Consider the following 18,708-nt stretch of genomic DNA (forward strand, 5'->3'; position numbering starts at 1 on the left):
TTCATTTTTTAGACGTTATAAATAATAATTTCTGCTGCATAATCTGGCTTTAATGACATGACCTTACATCTACCTCTGCCATTTTGAAATATTCAATATTTCAGTGTTTCTAAAATATTCCAGCAAGGTATTATCTGTACGTTCCCCCCCTGTAGGGCTTACCTCTGGTCCCTTTTGGGCAGGGCCTCTCCACAGTGGTCCCAGTGTGCGTCTGGGGCCAGTCAATGGCTCTCCTCCTGGTGGCTTCGCAGAACCGCCTGGGCGTCGGAGGCAGCTCTGGGACGGTGGGCTCGACAGTAACTGAGCCGCGACTGTCCTCAAACGGATCTCTTCCATCTCTCGGATCTCTTCCATCTCTTGGATCTGCTCCCGCCACCGTCACATCACCCTGGCCCTTCGCAGAGGGCACGGGTGCGGTGGTGATGAATGGGGTGGTCCTGGGTATGGACGAGGAGACTGAGAAGTCTTCAGTGGTTGGCACTAGAGAGGGAGAGAGCAGTGAATCTGTTAGAGCTGTTAGAGATGTTAGAGATGTTCTCGCCTTTTAACTCCTGATGTTTCTAGCAGTGGGGGGGAACTGCAACTGTTTCCTGGAAATAACGGCGGTGAGCAGATCCCACTCTCTCTGCAAATTCAGGACAATCTTGCCAATTTGACACTACCTTCTTCTTGCTATTTTTAGTGTACATAAACCCATAAAGCAAATGGCGTTGGGGCATCCTTTGACATAGCAGTGATTTCTTCCCAGCAGAGACAGTACCTTGGGCTGATTAAATGTCAACATTGAAGACAAAGCCTGTCTCCTTTTCACCGTTTTTTTTCTGCCTTGTTCATCTTTCTCACTTTGATAAAGGCGGCGTGCGGAAAGGAAAAACTGCACGGCTCCGAGCAAAAAGCATACATCAGCAATAATGCGATTCCACTGTATTCCGTCCACGCCTACCCTGTGAAGCAAATCTACGTGCACGTGTGCGAGTGCATTGGTGTTTGCCTCCATTACTCAGGTGTGTCTCTGCTTAAAATCAGTGCACACACACACAGATGGATATCTGCTGCAGAGAGCCTGGAGATAACTAGGAAATGAGAGCAGGAATGGAAAATCTATAAATTTTATACAGTATGAATAGCCAATAAGAATAAAAGCGAAAACACAGAGAGTGTGTGTCTGAGTGTGTGTGTGTGTGTGTCTACATGGATAGTAGGCTACTTGTCTCCTGCATGAATGATCATACATTTTTGCCCACAACCACCTGATTGTATTTGGAGATAAAAGCAGCTTCCCACAGAGAGGTCGGGGCGCTGTGAAAGGCACTATAGTGTTGTCCTCAGCTTCCCTGCGTAGCTTCTGGGAAAATGCAATATCATGCTATCTGACACTCCATCATCAGACACATATCTCCATTTCCTGAGAGAGAATGGTGACAAAGCCTCACATTTCATGTTTCACACTCATCAGACGGTCAGGGGGAATCTTTGCTTTTCCATTTTCAGTAAAATATTTGAGTTTATTGCGAAAGGGGTTGATATCTGGTGAAGTGGTCAGGAGGGCCACAGCAGGGAGGAGGCAAAGTCTCTATGGTTCTCAAAGAAAGAAAAGAAAACTACTACTGTGTGGCTGAACTGTGACTTTTTCCACTTAATGACCCTTCCCCCCTGACAGAAACCCTGGCTAATTACCTTAAACTAATTCAGTCATTGTGGGTCCGTCACCCACACATTCACAAGTAGCAGCTGACATACATACATTACCAGATAATAAGCCTTCAGTTACCACCCACAGCTCTGAATAACACAGTAACCAAGAGCAGCCTTATACCTTTTTGTAAGATATATAAAGTACAATGAAGTCTAGACCTTTTATTCAACAATAAGCGCACAAACATTAGCTTTTCTTTTTTTTAAAAAAAGGGTGTTTTAAATATATTATGTACTGTAGGTGCAGATTTTTATTGACTCAGAAAAAGTGGGATGATTCATAGGCTGACTTTGTTGATTCAATATATGCACATAATGCAATACAAGGGCAAGTGTAATTGAGTTTGAGAATATTAAACCTCTCCATACCTGAGAAAACTTCTGCTGCTTCTCCTCAGGCTAATATAAGCCTTAATATGCATCTCCCTGTAACAGTGCGCTTGCATCACCCCCGATGCTAACCTGCCGAAGCTATCCAACGCAGCCACATCAGGTATTTCAGTGCAAATTATCACCCATGCGTACACAGAATTATTTTCCTCAGTTTTTTAAAAATCTTGTTAAATGCAAATTGTATTTAGCACCATGTTAACCATTATCTGATGCAATCAGTGTAAACGTGCTGCAAAAAGAGGAAAGTTTAAAAAGAAAAACACACATTTGTCCACATCTTCGTGTTAGAAGTGTTTTTCTTCTTTAATAGTTTTTTTATTATTATTAATAAAAAAGTTACAAATGCCTACCTTAATTTAACAGACCAGACCTCCAAGGTTATGAGTCCAAAAACAAACTAAAATAAAAATCACTCTTATGATTATAATTAAAAGTTTAAAAAAATACCTGTTATTCACACTTGAATAAATGAGGTTTTGAGACAAACCAATTAATTAAATTACATTTTTACTAATGTAGATGGCTTCAAAAAAGTCTATAAAGTCTTTAAAGTCTATGTTATTTGTTTGGAAGTTGAGATTTTCTGACCTCATATTAAAAAGAGAGAAAGAGAGAAAGAAAGGATTGATAACCTCCCAAAGGTGGAGTCCCTATCTGCTGCTTCTCTGAATTAGAAATATAAATCTGTGAGTGGTGTTTCATTACACCTCTTCTCAGCAGGACTTTCAAATATATTGACATCTGAGTAGGCAGCTGACAAAAAGAGAAGAAGAAGACCATCACCAAGCCAGATATTAAAATATAAACTGTGATATATACATATGTACGTTTACATAGAGCTCAATCCACATAGTCAATGTATACAAAAAGTATCATTGTAATATTGGAGCAGTGATAACTCATCATGAAACGATTTAGCCTCTTATTGAAAAGGTATTAATTCTACAATGCCATTAAACAACAAAATCTTACATTTATTTTTGTAAAAAAAATATATATATATAAAAACTATTTTTAATACTTTGTATTATATATATATATAAAATATATATATTAGTTTATATATATATATGTGTGTGTGTGCGTGTATATATACTTTTGAATATAAAAATTATATATATATATATATATATATATTATTTTATTATTATTAGATTATTAGATTTATTTTTGTAAAAAATATATAAAAAACTTTATTTTGAATATATATTTTTTTACTTTATAATATATATGAATCTGTGAATAGTTTGTGACTGAAATTAATTAACAATAATCTCTTTAATAGTGTATTTTTGCAGAATGACAGTCCAGCAAAATTTCCCCCCTAATATTTTTTAATGGCATTATAAACTTCTATTTATCGCCTCTTTCAGCTGGAATCATGGAATAGCACTGCTTTAATTAAAAAGCAGCACTGAGATGTCGACTGAGTGATTTTTTTTTTTTTTTTAATCAAAGGCAAGATACCATCTTTGTGGGTGTTTATATTCAGCATGCTTTGGGTTTCATATCAGAGTGTGATTGTGAGTAACATCAAGAACATCAAATATACAACACATCTATTCAATACTACATCAAGTAACGTGCTTGTCAAACGTCAATGCATCTGTGGGATTATTTTTGATGTCTCTGCACCACGCGCGCTACAATTTTCTTTTGATTGCGAAGAGAGCAAATTCCCCCTCCAGTAAGAGCCCTGTGTCCTCTGATAGCACTCAACCAAGAGAGAGGGCTGCACCAATTAGCTACCATTTCACTCAAGAGGCAGTGAAGTCACTCTTTATGAGCAATCTGACACCAACAGCATACTGTTGCCATATGTTGAATAATACCTCTTGTGAATAATGGAAGAATTTGAGGAAAAATGGCTGTGACCAGTGTCAAAACAGAGTGTGTGAATTAAAACACAGCTAAAAGGAAGGAAAGTCATTATGCCAGATCATCCATCAAGACATTGGAGATGATGAAGCTGAATTACTTTCATCACTTTATGGCCCCCCAGAGTCATTTACGTTTCTGAGATGAAGGCGACCAAAAATATTAATCAGATGATCTGATATTCTTTATTGGTTGTGTCACAGCAGTAAAAGAGAATTTTTTATCTCAAATTCCTCATAGGCTATACATGCAGAGCACTGTAAACCCTGTACCCGCCCATCCAAACACCAGAATGAATGGATCATATGCTGCCTAACACTCCCTAAAAAGAGCAACTTGCAGTCAAGTCGAGCTGTTTTAATTGGTTTCACTTTGGAAGCCGAATCACTTAGGCTAATCCTCCCAGAATAGTAACACATGAGACCATACAGCTGAAAAGAAATCATCGTCGTCATTTAAATCCTTCTCTAAGCCATATGTCTGTCTCAAACTGTGGACACCAACGGAGCACAGTAACAGTGAGGTGATGTAAGGCTTCAGCTTGGAACTGGTTAGCTTAACATAAATGATGCAGTGACTCCATGTATGTTTAAGGAACTGGTTAGCTTAGCTTAGCACATTGACACGCTCTGACTCCAGACATGTCTGCAGCTCTTCGAAGCTTAGCACCTGGTTAGCTTAGCGTAGTAGGCTACAAGTGCTGCAGGTTAGCTTAGCACAAACGACATGGTGTGTGACTCCAGACATCTTTGCTACTTTACAGAGCAGCTGGTTAGTGTAGCGCCTATAGTTTAGACACATACTGTGCTACCATACATGTTCGCAGCTTCTTACAGCTTTACTTAGCTTAGCACAAATGACATAGTGTGACTCCAGACATCATGTGCAGCTCTTCAAACCAGCTGGATAGCTTAGCTTCGTATAGGTAACATACAATGACGGCTTTGAGGTCTTCACAGCTGCTTCTTAGCTTAGCACATAGCTACATGTAGCTCTTCATAGCAGCTGTGTAGCTTAGCTTGTTACAAATGCTCCTTGTATGTTTTCAGGGCTGAAAGCGAGTACATCCACCTGAGTGTTGTGTTTACATCAACACCAGTTGCTTTTGGTTTTAGTCACTGAAGACAAAAGCCAGATGTGATCATGCATCAGTGATTTGTGTGTGTGTGTATGAAAGGGGCTTTATATTCATGTGTGGTTTGGTTTAGTTTTGCTCAATAACAAGGCTGTCTTAGAGGATAAGAACTGTGTAGAAGCTACAGTTGGTCCTTTGCCTCTTTACCTAGAGCCAGTGCTGGTAATTAATGACAGAGAAACAAATCCCACAAGACATGAATTTTACATTAGGCTGTTTATATGCGCTCATGCTGTTCTGCTTGATTCAAGCTTACGTGACGGGAGCTTTGCGATGAGGGCGAAGAGCCACAAGAAAAAGTCATGTGCGTTTTCTAATCCCTGCTACAGAATATATCCCACTTCCTGCTAAATGTTGTTATGAAATGGTTGTGAGGTTGACTGGTTTATTGACACTTGTTCCTAAAAGTGCAACGGACAGAAAAAGCTCTGCCCGACATATCCCGTGTCTGTGAGGGGTAATTTATGAGGCCTGAAACTGAATACTGTGGAGCGGCAGACATGAGGCATGGTCACAATTTAAAAAACAGTCCGAGTCAGAAAGCCGCTCACAATAAAGACACACACACATGCAGACAGGAAGATATATCTGCAGACAGAAATACACTCCGAGCGAAACTCTTACTGTCATATATGCCTATGAGGTCCACTTAAACAGTTTCCTGCCATAATCCGGCAAAGCAGAACAATTAGAGCTCCTTCAAATCCCCTGACTCTGTTACTTCAGCCCCTATTTCTGTTGCCAAACATGATGCTTCAGAGGGTGGAACACAGGCTTACTGCATGATACATCTATAAATGTCCTCCGTCTTGAAGGCTCACCTGGAGGTTTAGGAATATGGAAGTGAAGTGAAGTGAAGTGCACAGCTGGTTCAGGCACAAAATGGCTGAGAGAGAGAGAGAGAGAGAGAGAAATATGGGGATAGATATGTGTAGCATGCAATAGATGAAATAATTGGTTTGTAATTCAGCTCAGAGGCCAGTTGTGCTCACTTCTAGCAGACTGCTCCACTAAGCCTTTCGGACATTAATTTTATGCCTCTCGTCTTTAAGACCTCAAATCAATGCTACCTCAAAGACAAATTAATTTTCTCCTTTCTCTCCTTGTTAGTTTGAAATGCTCTCCACAATTACGGGGTCTTCTTCTCTTCTTCTTTATTTTTTTTTAATTCCTTGAACTGGAATCGGTTAATGTCCGGGCACATCACAGGGAATACATTACCCATGTGCTCTACATTTTGTTAGAAGGAGCACTTAGATGTGCTTTTTATTGACATTGCCCTTTTTTAGAAAGAGACCTCTGAGGAGGTAAGACTCTGTAAGATATTGACCATACCTGTTTTTGTGTTCGCAATGCATTAGCAGAGCTTTGACGCTTTTTTTCTCGAAATCGGTGTGAATTGTTTGGAACAATAAGCAGAAGGATCGATAATGGGGAATGATCACAGCTAATCACTCCAACCAGCATTAAGAAACCCGTAGCGTTACAAACAAGGTAAAGAAAACACAGACAAGTGCTGAGGTCAATTATTTTCTGCTTTGATCACTTTGCATAAAAAAAAAAAAAAAACGCCTTAATATAAACCTCTAATCCGACTGCTGGCGTTTCGGCGCCTCTGCGGGATGAGCATTACAGCCAAGGTTGACGCTTCTGACAGAAAAGGACGCCCATGCTCATTGTGTTACATGAGTTCTACAAAGGAAAGAGATACATGGGTTTTTTTGGTGTTTGAGGTAGCTCCACTCTGTGGTCGATGAATCTTAATGGACACAATTAATTTCCTTTACGCCTCAAGTGCCCCTCAGTTTCAGGCACAGAGAGAGAGAGAGAGAGAGAGAGACATTATTTCAGCACCATTAGATTACCCTGCAGAATAGGTTGTTTAATTCAATGGCATATCATGGACAGCGATAAATCCTAATAGCTGCACAGTAAAGAAGTTAAAGGTGTAGATCTGAAAAAGAGGGAACACCTAATAAACAAGAAGCAATTATTCTCCAGAGCCATTCACAGAACCTTGCGTGCTGCCTTGTAGCCTTGGCATGTGTAGATACCTCCTCTTTCCTCCTTCAAAAAAATGTTCTCATAAAACACACCTAATGATCCACAGTGAAGGGTTCCGCTGCTGGTTTCTATAGCAGAACGGTGACGTGATAAGGCTTCAAAATAATGACCGAAACCAGCAGATATGTTTTGTTGGTGGGTCTCTGCACTGTTCCTACAGCAAATGGCAACACCGCGCCGATGTGCCATTTATGTTTACCGAGGCATTACAGTAGCTGAGAGAGCACATTAAACCCTTCATTGAAAATGCTCTATGATGGCCACTTTCCTTCTCTCCCTGAGACTCTTTTCAGACAAGGAGGATAATTATGATAATTCAGTTGTTAATTACATTTACATACATCAGGGCATGAGGAGTTAAGCAGGCAGTTTGCATGCAAGGCGAACTCATTACAGTTTGAGTATTTTTCATATCTTCTCCAAAATACTCTTAATTGAGTCTTTAGTTGTTCTGCAAAACAGACACAAACTTGTAGCCCCCCCTGCTTTGGGTGTCGAGTTATCATGCCGGGGGAGATTCCAGCAGAACAGCAGGAAAACAAACAGACGTGTTGACAAGAGGCCAGACCAGAGTTCAGGAGCACACAGGCTCCATTGAGACATCAACTGCAAGTCAAGAATCAGATTTCAACCCCTGTCAACCCCTCCCCAAAATCCAGAAGTCAAAAATCATAACCTAATCTGTGCCAGTGTTCGGAGGGGGAGGGGGGTGGGGCAACTTGAGCCTCTGACATATCGTTGAGAGTGGGTCAAGATTCTTGTTTCCCCACTTCTTACGTGAGACTTAGCCGTGCTCTGCTGGATAAGGTGGCTTCAGTCAGGTAATTAAACCCATTATCAGCTTGATGTAAGGTCCCTGTCTGATGACACGTATGTCGCCTCTCAGCACTTCACAGATTAATTTAAGCCCCCTAACCACCTGACAAGATTCTTCACTGTAATTGATCTCTTCTTTCTACCCAGATCCACCATGTGGTACATAACTCACTCACACTTTCAGCCTGCTGCTTTTCAAAAATATTATCCCGCAACAGCATGGCGATTATCTCCTGATCTGTTTAAAAAAAATGGTCTCGGTGCAGTTGTTGAGGTAACCATGGCAACACAACTTAAGATCCTAAGGTAAAAAAAAGGGGAGGATAACCTCTGTCATACTGCGCACAATACTTCTCAAACATATTCCCGGCATAAGCGCGAAGTTCAGAAGGGCAGTGTTCATAATGGTTGTGGATAAGGCCCGAGATTAAAGAATTTGATAGGGTCCACGCTTTCGTTGGAGTGAGTGCCTGAGCTTGCCTCATGGTAATAAAGAAGCTGGTTTCTGTAGCGGTGTGATCCCATCGGGAGCTATCCCTCATTCCAAGGTGAATCTGTAATTTCTGTCTGCAAATGAGCCCTTTCCCCAAGACTAACACAACCCTCATTTCTTTATCGCACCTGAATTGCATCCAAAATTAAAAGGCAGCCATCTGTGACATCCCACGCCGCAGCCAAACAATAGAAGAATTACACAAAGACAATGAACTAAACAAAAACAAAGTGGAGCAGCTCTCTCACCTTCTGCAGGATCCGGTGGTCCAAAGTCCAGGTCGTAGCGCAGGATGTAAAAGTTATTCCACACGTATAGCTGGTTGTCCCTGGGGTTGTAATCCACAGCGGTGATGTACTGGTACTGGTTGGGGAAGAGGATGTCGGTGTACTCGCCCTGGCTCAGTTTGGTGTTGTAGATGTAATCGATTTGGCTACGGCTGGCCTCGCTCTCGTTCTCTTCATAGGTTGAACGCACTACATGCAGCACGCCGCACACCATGAAGGCGTTGGAGGCCGAGCGCTTGTCGTATGCCGTTTCCCAGGTGGCCTCAAAGCGGAGCGTGTACGGATTGAGCTGGCTCACCACAATGCGCCCATTGTTCTGTTCTGTGGCGTAGATTACCCATAAGCCCCTCTCATCTACTGCAAGGTCAATGTCCGTCTTACCACCCCATCGATACGGTGAGGTGTCATGATAGTTGGCGTTGTTCACGATGGCTTCCCCACTTTTGATACGTGTGCGCAGGTCAAACTTGACAATGTTGCGTGTGCGTTCCTTGTTGAAGAAGATGGCGCCATCATAAGCTACAAAACCCGTCCCATCAACACGGTGTGGCAGTTTGTAGGTGGTCGTCTGACGACCGTTTTTGAAGTCCTCCAGCGAGGCGTACTCGATGAGGGTGTCAGTGCGGTACGGCGTCCAGGGCATGAAGAAGACTTTGTCTCCCGCCTGCAGCGGGTCTTTGCACCATGACCCCGCTTGCTGCTCGGCCTCGAACAGGAAGGTAGCGGCTCCTATGCCCTTCAGAGTCCCAGGACAAATGAAAACTAGTGACAGAGAGGAGAGTGAAACAAAATACAAAATGCAAAATGTTAAAATAAAGAAACCCACGTAACATTATTTTTGACAGGCATCATTCTCGTTGCTGTACGACTCAAGTGCAGGACAAAAAAAGATCAGGGACTGTGAATTTGGGAAGTCTTTTTTTAACTAGTGCTTTTGTACTAATGAGAAGGGGGTGGAAGAAAACAAATGTGTCAGGGCGATTATTCAGTATGAGAAATGTGAGGTTGAGAGAACTTGCATCTCATCTCAGGGGTCTGCTGCTACATCCTAACAGGGACAAAACGAAATAAAACGAAAAAAAAAAAACCTGCAAATGAAAGACATGGCAAATGGAAGAGTTCACAGTGTTCTTCTGTTTTTTGTGTGTGTTTTCCAAATACCAGCTTGTCTCTGATGTCAAATGCCACATGAACAGCTGGGTATATGAACACACTGGACATGCATACTCACATGACTGGACTAAGGAGGACAGACTTAACATCTTGTGATAAAGAGTGAGCAACAACTTGTAGATGGTGGTGGCGGCAGCAAAGCAAAGGTAAAATGAAAGTGGAGGTTTGGGGGAGAAAAAAATCGAACAACGATAGTAAAGGGCTTTCACTACTTCTGTGGCAAAAGACAAAGAGTAACCACTGATGGGTGAGGGAGGCCGTGGCAAGGTTCCCATTGGGGTGCTTTTATTTAAAACAAATAATAATAATAATTGGAGTGAATTCAAACTTTGTGTGCCAATCTCACTCAGCCATCACTGCTATTTTACATCACGTGCTATGGGTGCAGCAGAACTTGGGCCAAGCAAACTAAGACTGCGCCAATTAAGAAATATAGATATTACACACCACAAGTCATTCCTCAAAGTGTTAACCCAAAGTGCTAAGCAAAGATTCCCTGGAACAAATCGACACCGAACAGTTGGTGTTTTCTCTCACATTGCAAAGGAGAAACTACATTTTGATGACCGTGGATGTCATTTGAAAATTGTTTTGGACTCCATGGGTGCAAACAATCCTCCTATGGGTGAGGAGGAGGAGGGAGGGGGGAGGAGGGGTGTTTAGCATTTGACAGGAGAGGCAATCAGGGGGAGAAAAGGGAGGAGGAGGAGGAGGGGTAGAGAGACGTGAGGAGAGAAGGAAGGGGGTTGTACTCAACACCACAGAACAAGGAGCCGAAGGTGAGGTTGGGGGTGGGGGGGGGAGGGAAGGACCAGACCACTCATTTACCTTTTTGCTCCACTTCTATTTCAGGCATTGGAAAAAAAGAAAGCAAAAAACAGAGTGCAAAAAAAGGGAGAGAAAGGTTATCATGAGTCAACTGGCAGGTACAAAAGAAGAAGAATTAGTTGGAAGGTATATGACCATGAGATGAACTGGGGAGGAGGTGGGGTGGGGGGGCTGCTTAGGGAGGGAGAGAGCTAGAGAGGGGGAGAAAAAGGTGTTTGTTAGTCAAACGGCCTCTCCTCCTAGGATACAAAAACAAGACGAGTTATGACTAGACACAAGCTGTGTGAAATGCTTTCCAGCACATTAAACTTTTCATTCTTATCGCTCTTTATCTGCCAACAAAATAATGCACCGGCCTCTGTAAAAGCAGAATAAATCCCTCTAAAAAAAAAAACGCTTCCCCTAAGTGGCAGGAGGGGGGGGGGTGAGGGTTGGGGGGGGATTTCAATGTCCTGGTCATATTAAGATAGATAACATTCTTAGAGAAACAGCAGGGGAATTACTTTTGGCGTGTATTGACTGAGCGTGGAATTTGTTCAAACTTTATAAACACAAATCAAAACTCCATTCCAAACTTGCTCGCCCACACACGTAAAACATGACACGGTGCTAGTGTTACAGAGCAAACTCTCAAATGAGCCAACGAGAGCAACAGCACATGAGATGACTGATGAAGCGGCGGCCTAATATGGAGTTTCTTTAGTGGGCTGTTGAAGCTGCTGCATATACTGGGAGGAGGAGGAGGAGGATGGAGACGGGGAGGGAGAGGGACGAAAAGGGGGTTGTGGGTGGGGGGAAGGCTGGAGACAATATGTGGAAGAAAAACGAGAGCAGAGAGGTTAGTCAGGGAGGGGAACGGGACAGAAGGTGAAAGGGAGGTCTGTTTGAAAGAAGAAGAAGAAAAAAGAGTGAATATTTCTGAAAATGTTTACATTACATCAATTTAAATACTAAGTACTTTCACAGGCGAGGGATGAAGGCTGCAGCTGCTTTTATAAACCACGCTAAAACACCCTTTTAAGGTAGATTAACTTAAATCAGATAGCAGAGACAGTTTGAAATAGTGCTGGATTGAACAAACTCTACAGCACATTTAATTAAACCCTTTCCACGCTGGAAGACCGGAGATGATCTACGACTGAGCGCAGGAATGTGGTGACGAATAATCACATGACTGTAGGACTTTACACTAAAATCCCTTTTAATACAGGACATTAGTGAATTCACCATGTACTGGTGTGAAACCCTCCATTGGTAATACCTGAGCAAAAGAATGAAGTTGATACCATTAGAACCATTTAACAGGTCAGTTCATTGAAATTACAAGAAAGCCTATTTTCCTCTCACCCTCAGTGATATCTAGTCATGCAGATAGTTTCGTTTTTTTTTTTATTGGAGCCAGATTTCTACCACTAGGCAAAATACAAAAGACAGAGTGTTTTTTTTTTTTTTTTTTTTTTATAGGGGCTATTTGTTCAGCACAAAGTAGTTCCAATGAAAACTGCTCACAGCGAGATCTGTGGATTATTCTGAGAAACAGCTACAGTATCTGAACAAAAGATTTTTCTACTGAAATACTTCAAATGTGATTTTCAATGCTGTGAGAAACACAAACCACAAATACATTTACTGATGTGGTGGCAGACATCTCACATAGATGAGGACAGAGTCTGACAGCCACAGACCAGAACCAAACCTGCAAACATTCATTTTTCATCTATTTTGTTTTTGGATCCAGTGATGTGCAACAAAAACTTGAACATTTAGTTACGTTATGGACTAAAAAGTTATTGTTCAAAACAGCCTGAAAGAACAGGTCAGCTGCTAGTGCCAGTACCAGTAGGGTGGGTGGGTGGTTAAATTTCACATTTCACCCAGGAGGCTGGGCTTTAGATGCCAAAACTATCTATTTGGGTTTATGCACACAGTTTGGACCCTTTTCTTACATTAAACCAAGGACGTAGATTTGCTTTTGACATTGGTGGGGACCTAAGATTCCCACAACTATCTCGCACTCGTTGTCTCGCATGTGTTTTGGTGCTGCCAACCAACGTAGCTACACACGTGACAGCAGGAAAAGGCACAGCGAATTACATGGCCACATGAGTTACTGTAGGACCAGAGCCCTTAATATAACCCAATCAGAATCAGACTATGGAGGGCTTTGGGTAGGACCAATGACAGGAGGATATCTATTGCTAGGACGCCAGAAAAGAACGAAATGTAACCCTTTCTGCACCCAATGAGAATCTGTTTTTTTGGAGGGTATTGGTGGGGACAATTTAGCAATCGCTGGACATTGGTGGGGACGCGTCACCTCTGTCTAAAACTACGCCCTCGCATTAAACATTAAAATACAAAGTGCTCCCAGCTTCTCTGACATTATCACATCATAGTAATGCCACGCAACTTTTCTGAAATGATGACACCACAGCTCCACCTCTCCCCTAACCGCCATGCGCTTATCCGACCACAACAAACTACTGAACTGTTTTTGCTTTTACAGCAAAATCTTCTGCTCCTCTACTAACAGAGCAAGCAGCAAGTGGACAATAGCTATTAAGTTTTTATCCACGACTTTTGTGTGCACGCTCCGTGTCTTCTTTTCTGTTTTTGGCATTATATTCTGGCGATATTCAGCCAGGTGCTAGATCCAAAATGAAACCAGCTAACCAATGACAAAGGCAGATATCTCTTCGAAACTTTGACATGGCTGGAACCTTTTATTGCTGACTGAGACAAAATTTGACCCTTTAAATGTTATACTTTAACATATGAGTATTAATGCCACAATCTTCCAAACACACAGGTTGAAGTTTCATCTGTAATTCAAACTGAACAAAATGAACACACACTTTCAATGACACACAGTAAGATTTCAGTATGAGATTATTGATGGCGATACTTACTATAGGGAACACACTCATACTGGACCTCTAAGTACTTGTAGGTGCCAGGGCATGGATCAGGAAAGACATCAGAGCCAGTGACAACCACACACTGCGTACGGTTGTTGCACCTAGAACGAAAAAAGATTGACCAGAGATTTCATCATGACTACCCACAGCAAGAGTATTCCGCAAAGACAACATTAATAAAACACGGAATGGGAGGGGTGGGGTGGGGAGTTCAACGTTACACTGAAAATTGATGAAATCCGAGCCAGGACTGTCACATATGCATTCTAGTTTAAACCTTGGCAAACAAAAAGAAGGGAGAGGGAGAGAGAGAGAAGGCAATGAAAACATTAAGGTAGAGTAAATGAATGTGTTCTGACGAATGACAGCGTAAGGGCGCAGCAAAGAGGCATGTTAGGAATTAGTGTCTTCATACCGCTATTGAAAGAGAAGACATTCATTAAAACACACGCGACAGGTGGCAGTGACATGCAGTGGACTGGAATGGATGGCCTCTAATGAAAAAAGAGCAGCTCCTCGGCATGTACCAAACAAACAAGACACGCTAGTGTCATTTCTACCAGAGGGTTATTTGCCTTCCAGTATGAGATGGTGTCCCTCAGCGAATTAACAGTCTGATGCGTGAACTGCTAGAAGATAGGTGGTGAGTGTGTCTTTATGTGTGCCTGCTAGCAGATGTTTCTGGGTGCTAGAGAAATAAGTAAAGCTTGTCCAAGTAAAGAAAGAGAGAGGGGGGAGACCAGCAGAGGACTGTGTAAATACTGTGTAGGGTGAAATTGGCTCCACTTCAATCAAGCTCTCTTGAGGCCGAGGAATGGAGAATAATGTCAGCAGTAACGGAGGCAAACAAGAAACAACAAAAAAACAGAAAAAAAAACACAAGCACCAAACCAGGGCATTCAACCATTTGCAAGCCTGAGATAAATATTTCAGAAGGTCAGCAGTACAGTCGCAAATCAAACATACTTTTAAACAAAGAACCATTAGACATTCGGGAGACTTTCTGTCACAGCAACATGGCACCACGTGGAGCGACAGCCAGACGAAACCATGACTGTGCACTTTGAACTGAAACATTAAACATGGGAATACAAAGAGAGAAATGCATGTCCAGCACTGATACATTTGCATGTATGCATGTATGCATTTACATCACAAAGGCCTTGAAAATTATTATTAAACATTACATATATAAATGTAAAACTCCATTATGGAGTCAACAAATAGCATCAGCACCAGCGGTGGTTCAACTGACAGTCCAGAGCCAGCTGCACTTAAGAGATCCACCTTTGTGGCTTCACCGCATCGAATGCTCAGGAGAGCTGCTACGAGGGAGAAGAGGGTCACTGCATCGAAAAGTGAACTGACTGACAGCAGATGAGAGCAACAGAGTGACTTCAAATGCACCTTGGGATATTCTATTTATGTCACTGTATAAATCAACAGCTCCCAGTGGTGGAATGTATATTTACTCACATACATCACTAACATGGTGACAAATAATACCTCATTCACGTGAATATATGATTAGCTTACTTGTTGTTATTAATGTGAATTATGTCACAATGGAAAAATATGCTCAACAAGTTTAATCTCTAACTACAGGTGCTGATTACACACAAATACATCAATAATAACAACTCAGTAATCCTATACATAGAATAATATATTCTCTAGAGGTCCATTTGCATAATGAATACTTAGTCTATATGCCTGCTTACATTAAACTTTAATATATTTTTTCTAAATTCCCCATTAAACAGCTGGCACAACGCTAAATTAGCATTTTTAGCTTATTTGACACAAAATAATAATATTTTTGTGCTTTTGCTCATCATAAAAAATGTGGTTGCTAACAAGTAGCTAAATGAGACACAACAACATCTGCAGAGGACATTAAATTGATCAGGAAAAAGCATAGACTCCACAGTGCAGGATGAGTCATCCACATTTCTATTGCTCTCCAGATACAGGTAAATAAGTGATGTATAGGGCCTGACCTTCTATTCTATAGAGAACACCGTAAAACTGACAGCAACAACATTACACGCTAGCACCATGTAAAGTAAGCTGCTGTTTATGACAGGGAGCAAAGTTAGAGCTCATCTGATTTTTCTCTGGTGACCTGATCAATAGTTACTCTCATTTTTTTCACTGTTTTTTTTTGGTCTCTGCCAGCTACAGAGGGAAATATCTGCCTATTTATGGGATAAATGTTAGACTGAGTTGTCTGTTGCTGAGCTGGTAATGAGCAGTCAGTTTGATGAGAGCAGCGAGTCTGAATCAAAACATTTAGAATGCAGGCTAGAAAAAAAACACAGCAAAGAGTTAAAAAAAAAGCAGCAGAGAAGGGAAACCAGGGGAGCTGAGCCAACCTTTCACATAACACATTATCATTTGATCCATTGTAAGCAGAGAATATTGATTAGTAAACAACAAGTAAAGAATCCTAATACTTCTTCCATTGCTGCTAATTCCTTTCAAGCAGTGAGAATTCACTGTGGCCTTTATTGTGCTGTAGTTGTTGGAGGAAAGAGAGGTGTGGTTGCTAAGCATTCTGACATGCTCTGTTTTTAAACTGAAACCGCTGCTCATAATCTCTGTTGAACAGATCACAGTATCATGTTAGTGAATCCTGTGTGTTTCCTATTAAAGGGCAGCACCTTAGACAAGGTTAAAAATTTATTCTCATAGCTGTACACAGTTAAGGGAATAACTTAACAGGCACATTAGGATGATCTTTATGGTTTTAGGTTGGTTGAAAACAGAGAGGTGGAAGGTGGAAGGAAAGCAGGAACAGAGGAAAGTCAGTCCCATCATTCATTTACCGTATGATCACCCGAATATAAAGCAGACCCACTAACCTAAGGTTCCATCGGTTCCTTCATACATCTTTCATCCAGCTACCTTTTTTGTTTTTTTTGTCAACAACCAAACATTTTACTTGACAAAACAACAAAGACAATCAAACCATTTGATTCCTGTCTAGTCCTTTTTGTTGTGAAAACAGGCTGCTGATGAATACTCTCTGTCGCAATTTCCAAACCAACAAAACTGCCACTCTGAGCGTCAGACGTCCCACTGTTTCACTCTGCCCAATCTTGTTTAATATGTTTGTTTGTTCATCTGTCCGTGTTTCTACTCTCTTTTGTTAATCTTGACGATATCGGCATTCTGTCATAATGTGACGCAGTGTAAATACCCTTGTTCTAGTTTCTTTCTTTCTTTTTTTTTATTTTGCTGCAGACTGAAGGAGGAGGAGGAGGGATCAGGGTCTCCCAAAGCTTTGTGACTACTTTAACATCCTGGTTATCACATCAGCTTTAATTATGGTCACGAGCCCATTTCCTCTGATCTGAATCATTAGAATAATTCTGGTTAAAGGCTTGTGGCGCAGACTGCTCACAAAGCCTTCTCTTGCACGCTGCCTCCAGGGAATCTTTCGATGGAGATAAGCTTGAAGTGCAGCTTCAGTAAGTGAGAGTCTGACTTGTCAACAGATGCGGTGCAGGATGTAGCAGGTTGCAGTCAAACTGAGGGGCATGGACACTGTCAGCAGCGTGTTACTATATGAGTGCAGTGGGACTGTGGTGTAAATTTAGACAGACAGAGTAAGACGACAGGACTTGATCTATTCCTGAAACTCTTCTGTAGTGCTGCATCTCACGAGAGTAAATACAAAAGAGATTGATGCAGGGAGAATCCCAGATGTGTGAGATGGTGGGCGATGGTGCTCAGAAACTACCTTAAGGTTAGGATGGAGCAGTGCATTAGAAGATGAACTGTACTGCTTACTATTTATGAATACTTCATTCAGTGCCCTTTAAAAATACACACACCTCTAGGGGTATAAGCAGCAGTGGAGCTGAAGTGTTGCTGTGCCGTCGTTTGACAGCGAGGCAGCATCCTGTGAGAGGGTAACCAGGATAAAAGGCATGATGATGGGCATTGCTCACTACCTGAGGCAAAGCCACTTCAATGCACTACAAGTGTTTGAACAAAGCAAGCCCAATGTTCCAGTTAGGGAATTAAGAGTGTGTTCATGTGAGTCGCAGTCTCTCTGAGCTACGCTGATTATGACTCAAACAGAAGCAACAACGCGCAGCTGGTGTGAAGAGCTCTGCTGCATGGATGTCAATTCCTGCCTGTCAAGAATTAATCTGTGCCCCAGTTTTCTACATTTTAAATGCCACCTACATGATCGAGTCAATGAGGTAATAAATACAATTTAAACGGTGTGAGATGTCGATTAATTGTCCAGTATGTAGGTGGCAGTGCGAGGAGAGTGTTTATTTGAACTGTTTCTTTTGTGTGTGTGTTTGTGTATGTGCAGATAAATGAAGTCCATACTTTCCCTCCCCAGCTCCCGGTTGTGTTTGTGAAATAAGATCCCTCCTCTCCCCGAGAGCTTTACCTTTGTGATATAATCTTGTAGGCATCGGGGAGGTAGCAGTTGACGTTCTCCATCTGGAATGGGTCAGCGTCACAGATCTTGTCGTCGGTCCGGCCGTAGTTGGCTGTCTCGATCATAATGACATCACTCCCCGGGCAGCGGAGATCAATTGCATATCCTTCGCATGAGAGCTCTCTCCGGACCAGCCCGAAAGGCAGAGCTGCACGGCTGAAGCCTGACGAAAGACACACACAGAGAGAGACACAGAAGAAACATGAAAACATTAATAAGTTAAGAAAGGATCACTGCTTCAATACAATAAGACCACACATCATGCAGCAAAAATCCGCTGGCGCAAAATAAATAGGCGCCGGCAGTCCAATGTTTACCACAGTTTTAAACAGACGGGCCATTACACGCGATACAGGAATGGGGAAAGACGAAACAATTCATCGCTCCATCCCTCTGTGGTCTTGGCCGTTGGCTAAGACATCAAATCTGAAGTCAGTGGAAGCCAATGGTAACCTCATAAATTCTTGAGCAAACACAAAGGCTACAGTGCATCAGAAAGGCCTCCACCTATAAAGAGAACATCCACCATCGGGAGTCAAACTGTCCACTCTCTGGACTGAGAA

General features: G+C 41.9%; 1 protein-coding gene across 4 annotated transcripts in view; it reads right to left on the minus strand.

Moving 5' to 3' along the window:
• The window catches only part of adgrl2b.1 (adhesion G protein-coupled receptor L2b, tandem duplicate 1), a 115,607-nt gene that overhangs the window by 28,605 nt on the left and 68,294 nt on the right, over nucleotides 1-18,708 (minus strand). For all 4 annotated transcript variants that reach the window (XM_028427273.1, XM_028427271.1, XM_028427272.1 and 1 more), the window contains 4 exons: nucleotides 18,095-18,308; nucleotides 13,672-13,781; nucleotides 8,723-9,523; nucleotides 163-480 (listed from right to left, as the gene is read on the minus strand). In XM_028427273.1, coding sequence (XP_028283074.1) covers nucleotides 163-480; nucleotides 8,723-9,523; nucleotides 13,672-13,781; nucleotides 18,095-18,308 — 1,443 coding nt within the window. The remainder of the gene's footprint in view (nucleotides 1-162; nucleotides 481-8,722; nucleotides 9,524-13,671; nucleotides 13,782-18,094; nucleotides 18,309-18,708) is intronic.

The sequence above is a fragment of the Parambassis ranga genome, chromosome 17 (genome assembly GCF_900634625.1).
Source record: "Parambassis ranga chromosome 17, fParRan2.1, whole genome shotgun sequence".
Lineage (NCBI taxonomy): Eukaryota > Metazoa > Chordata > Actinopteri > Ambassidae > Parambassis > Parambassis ranga.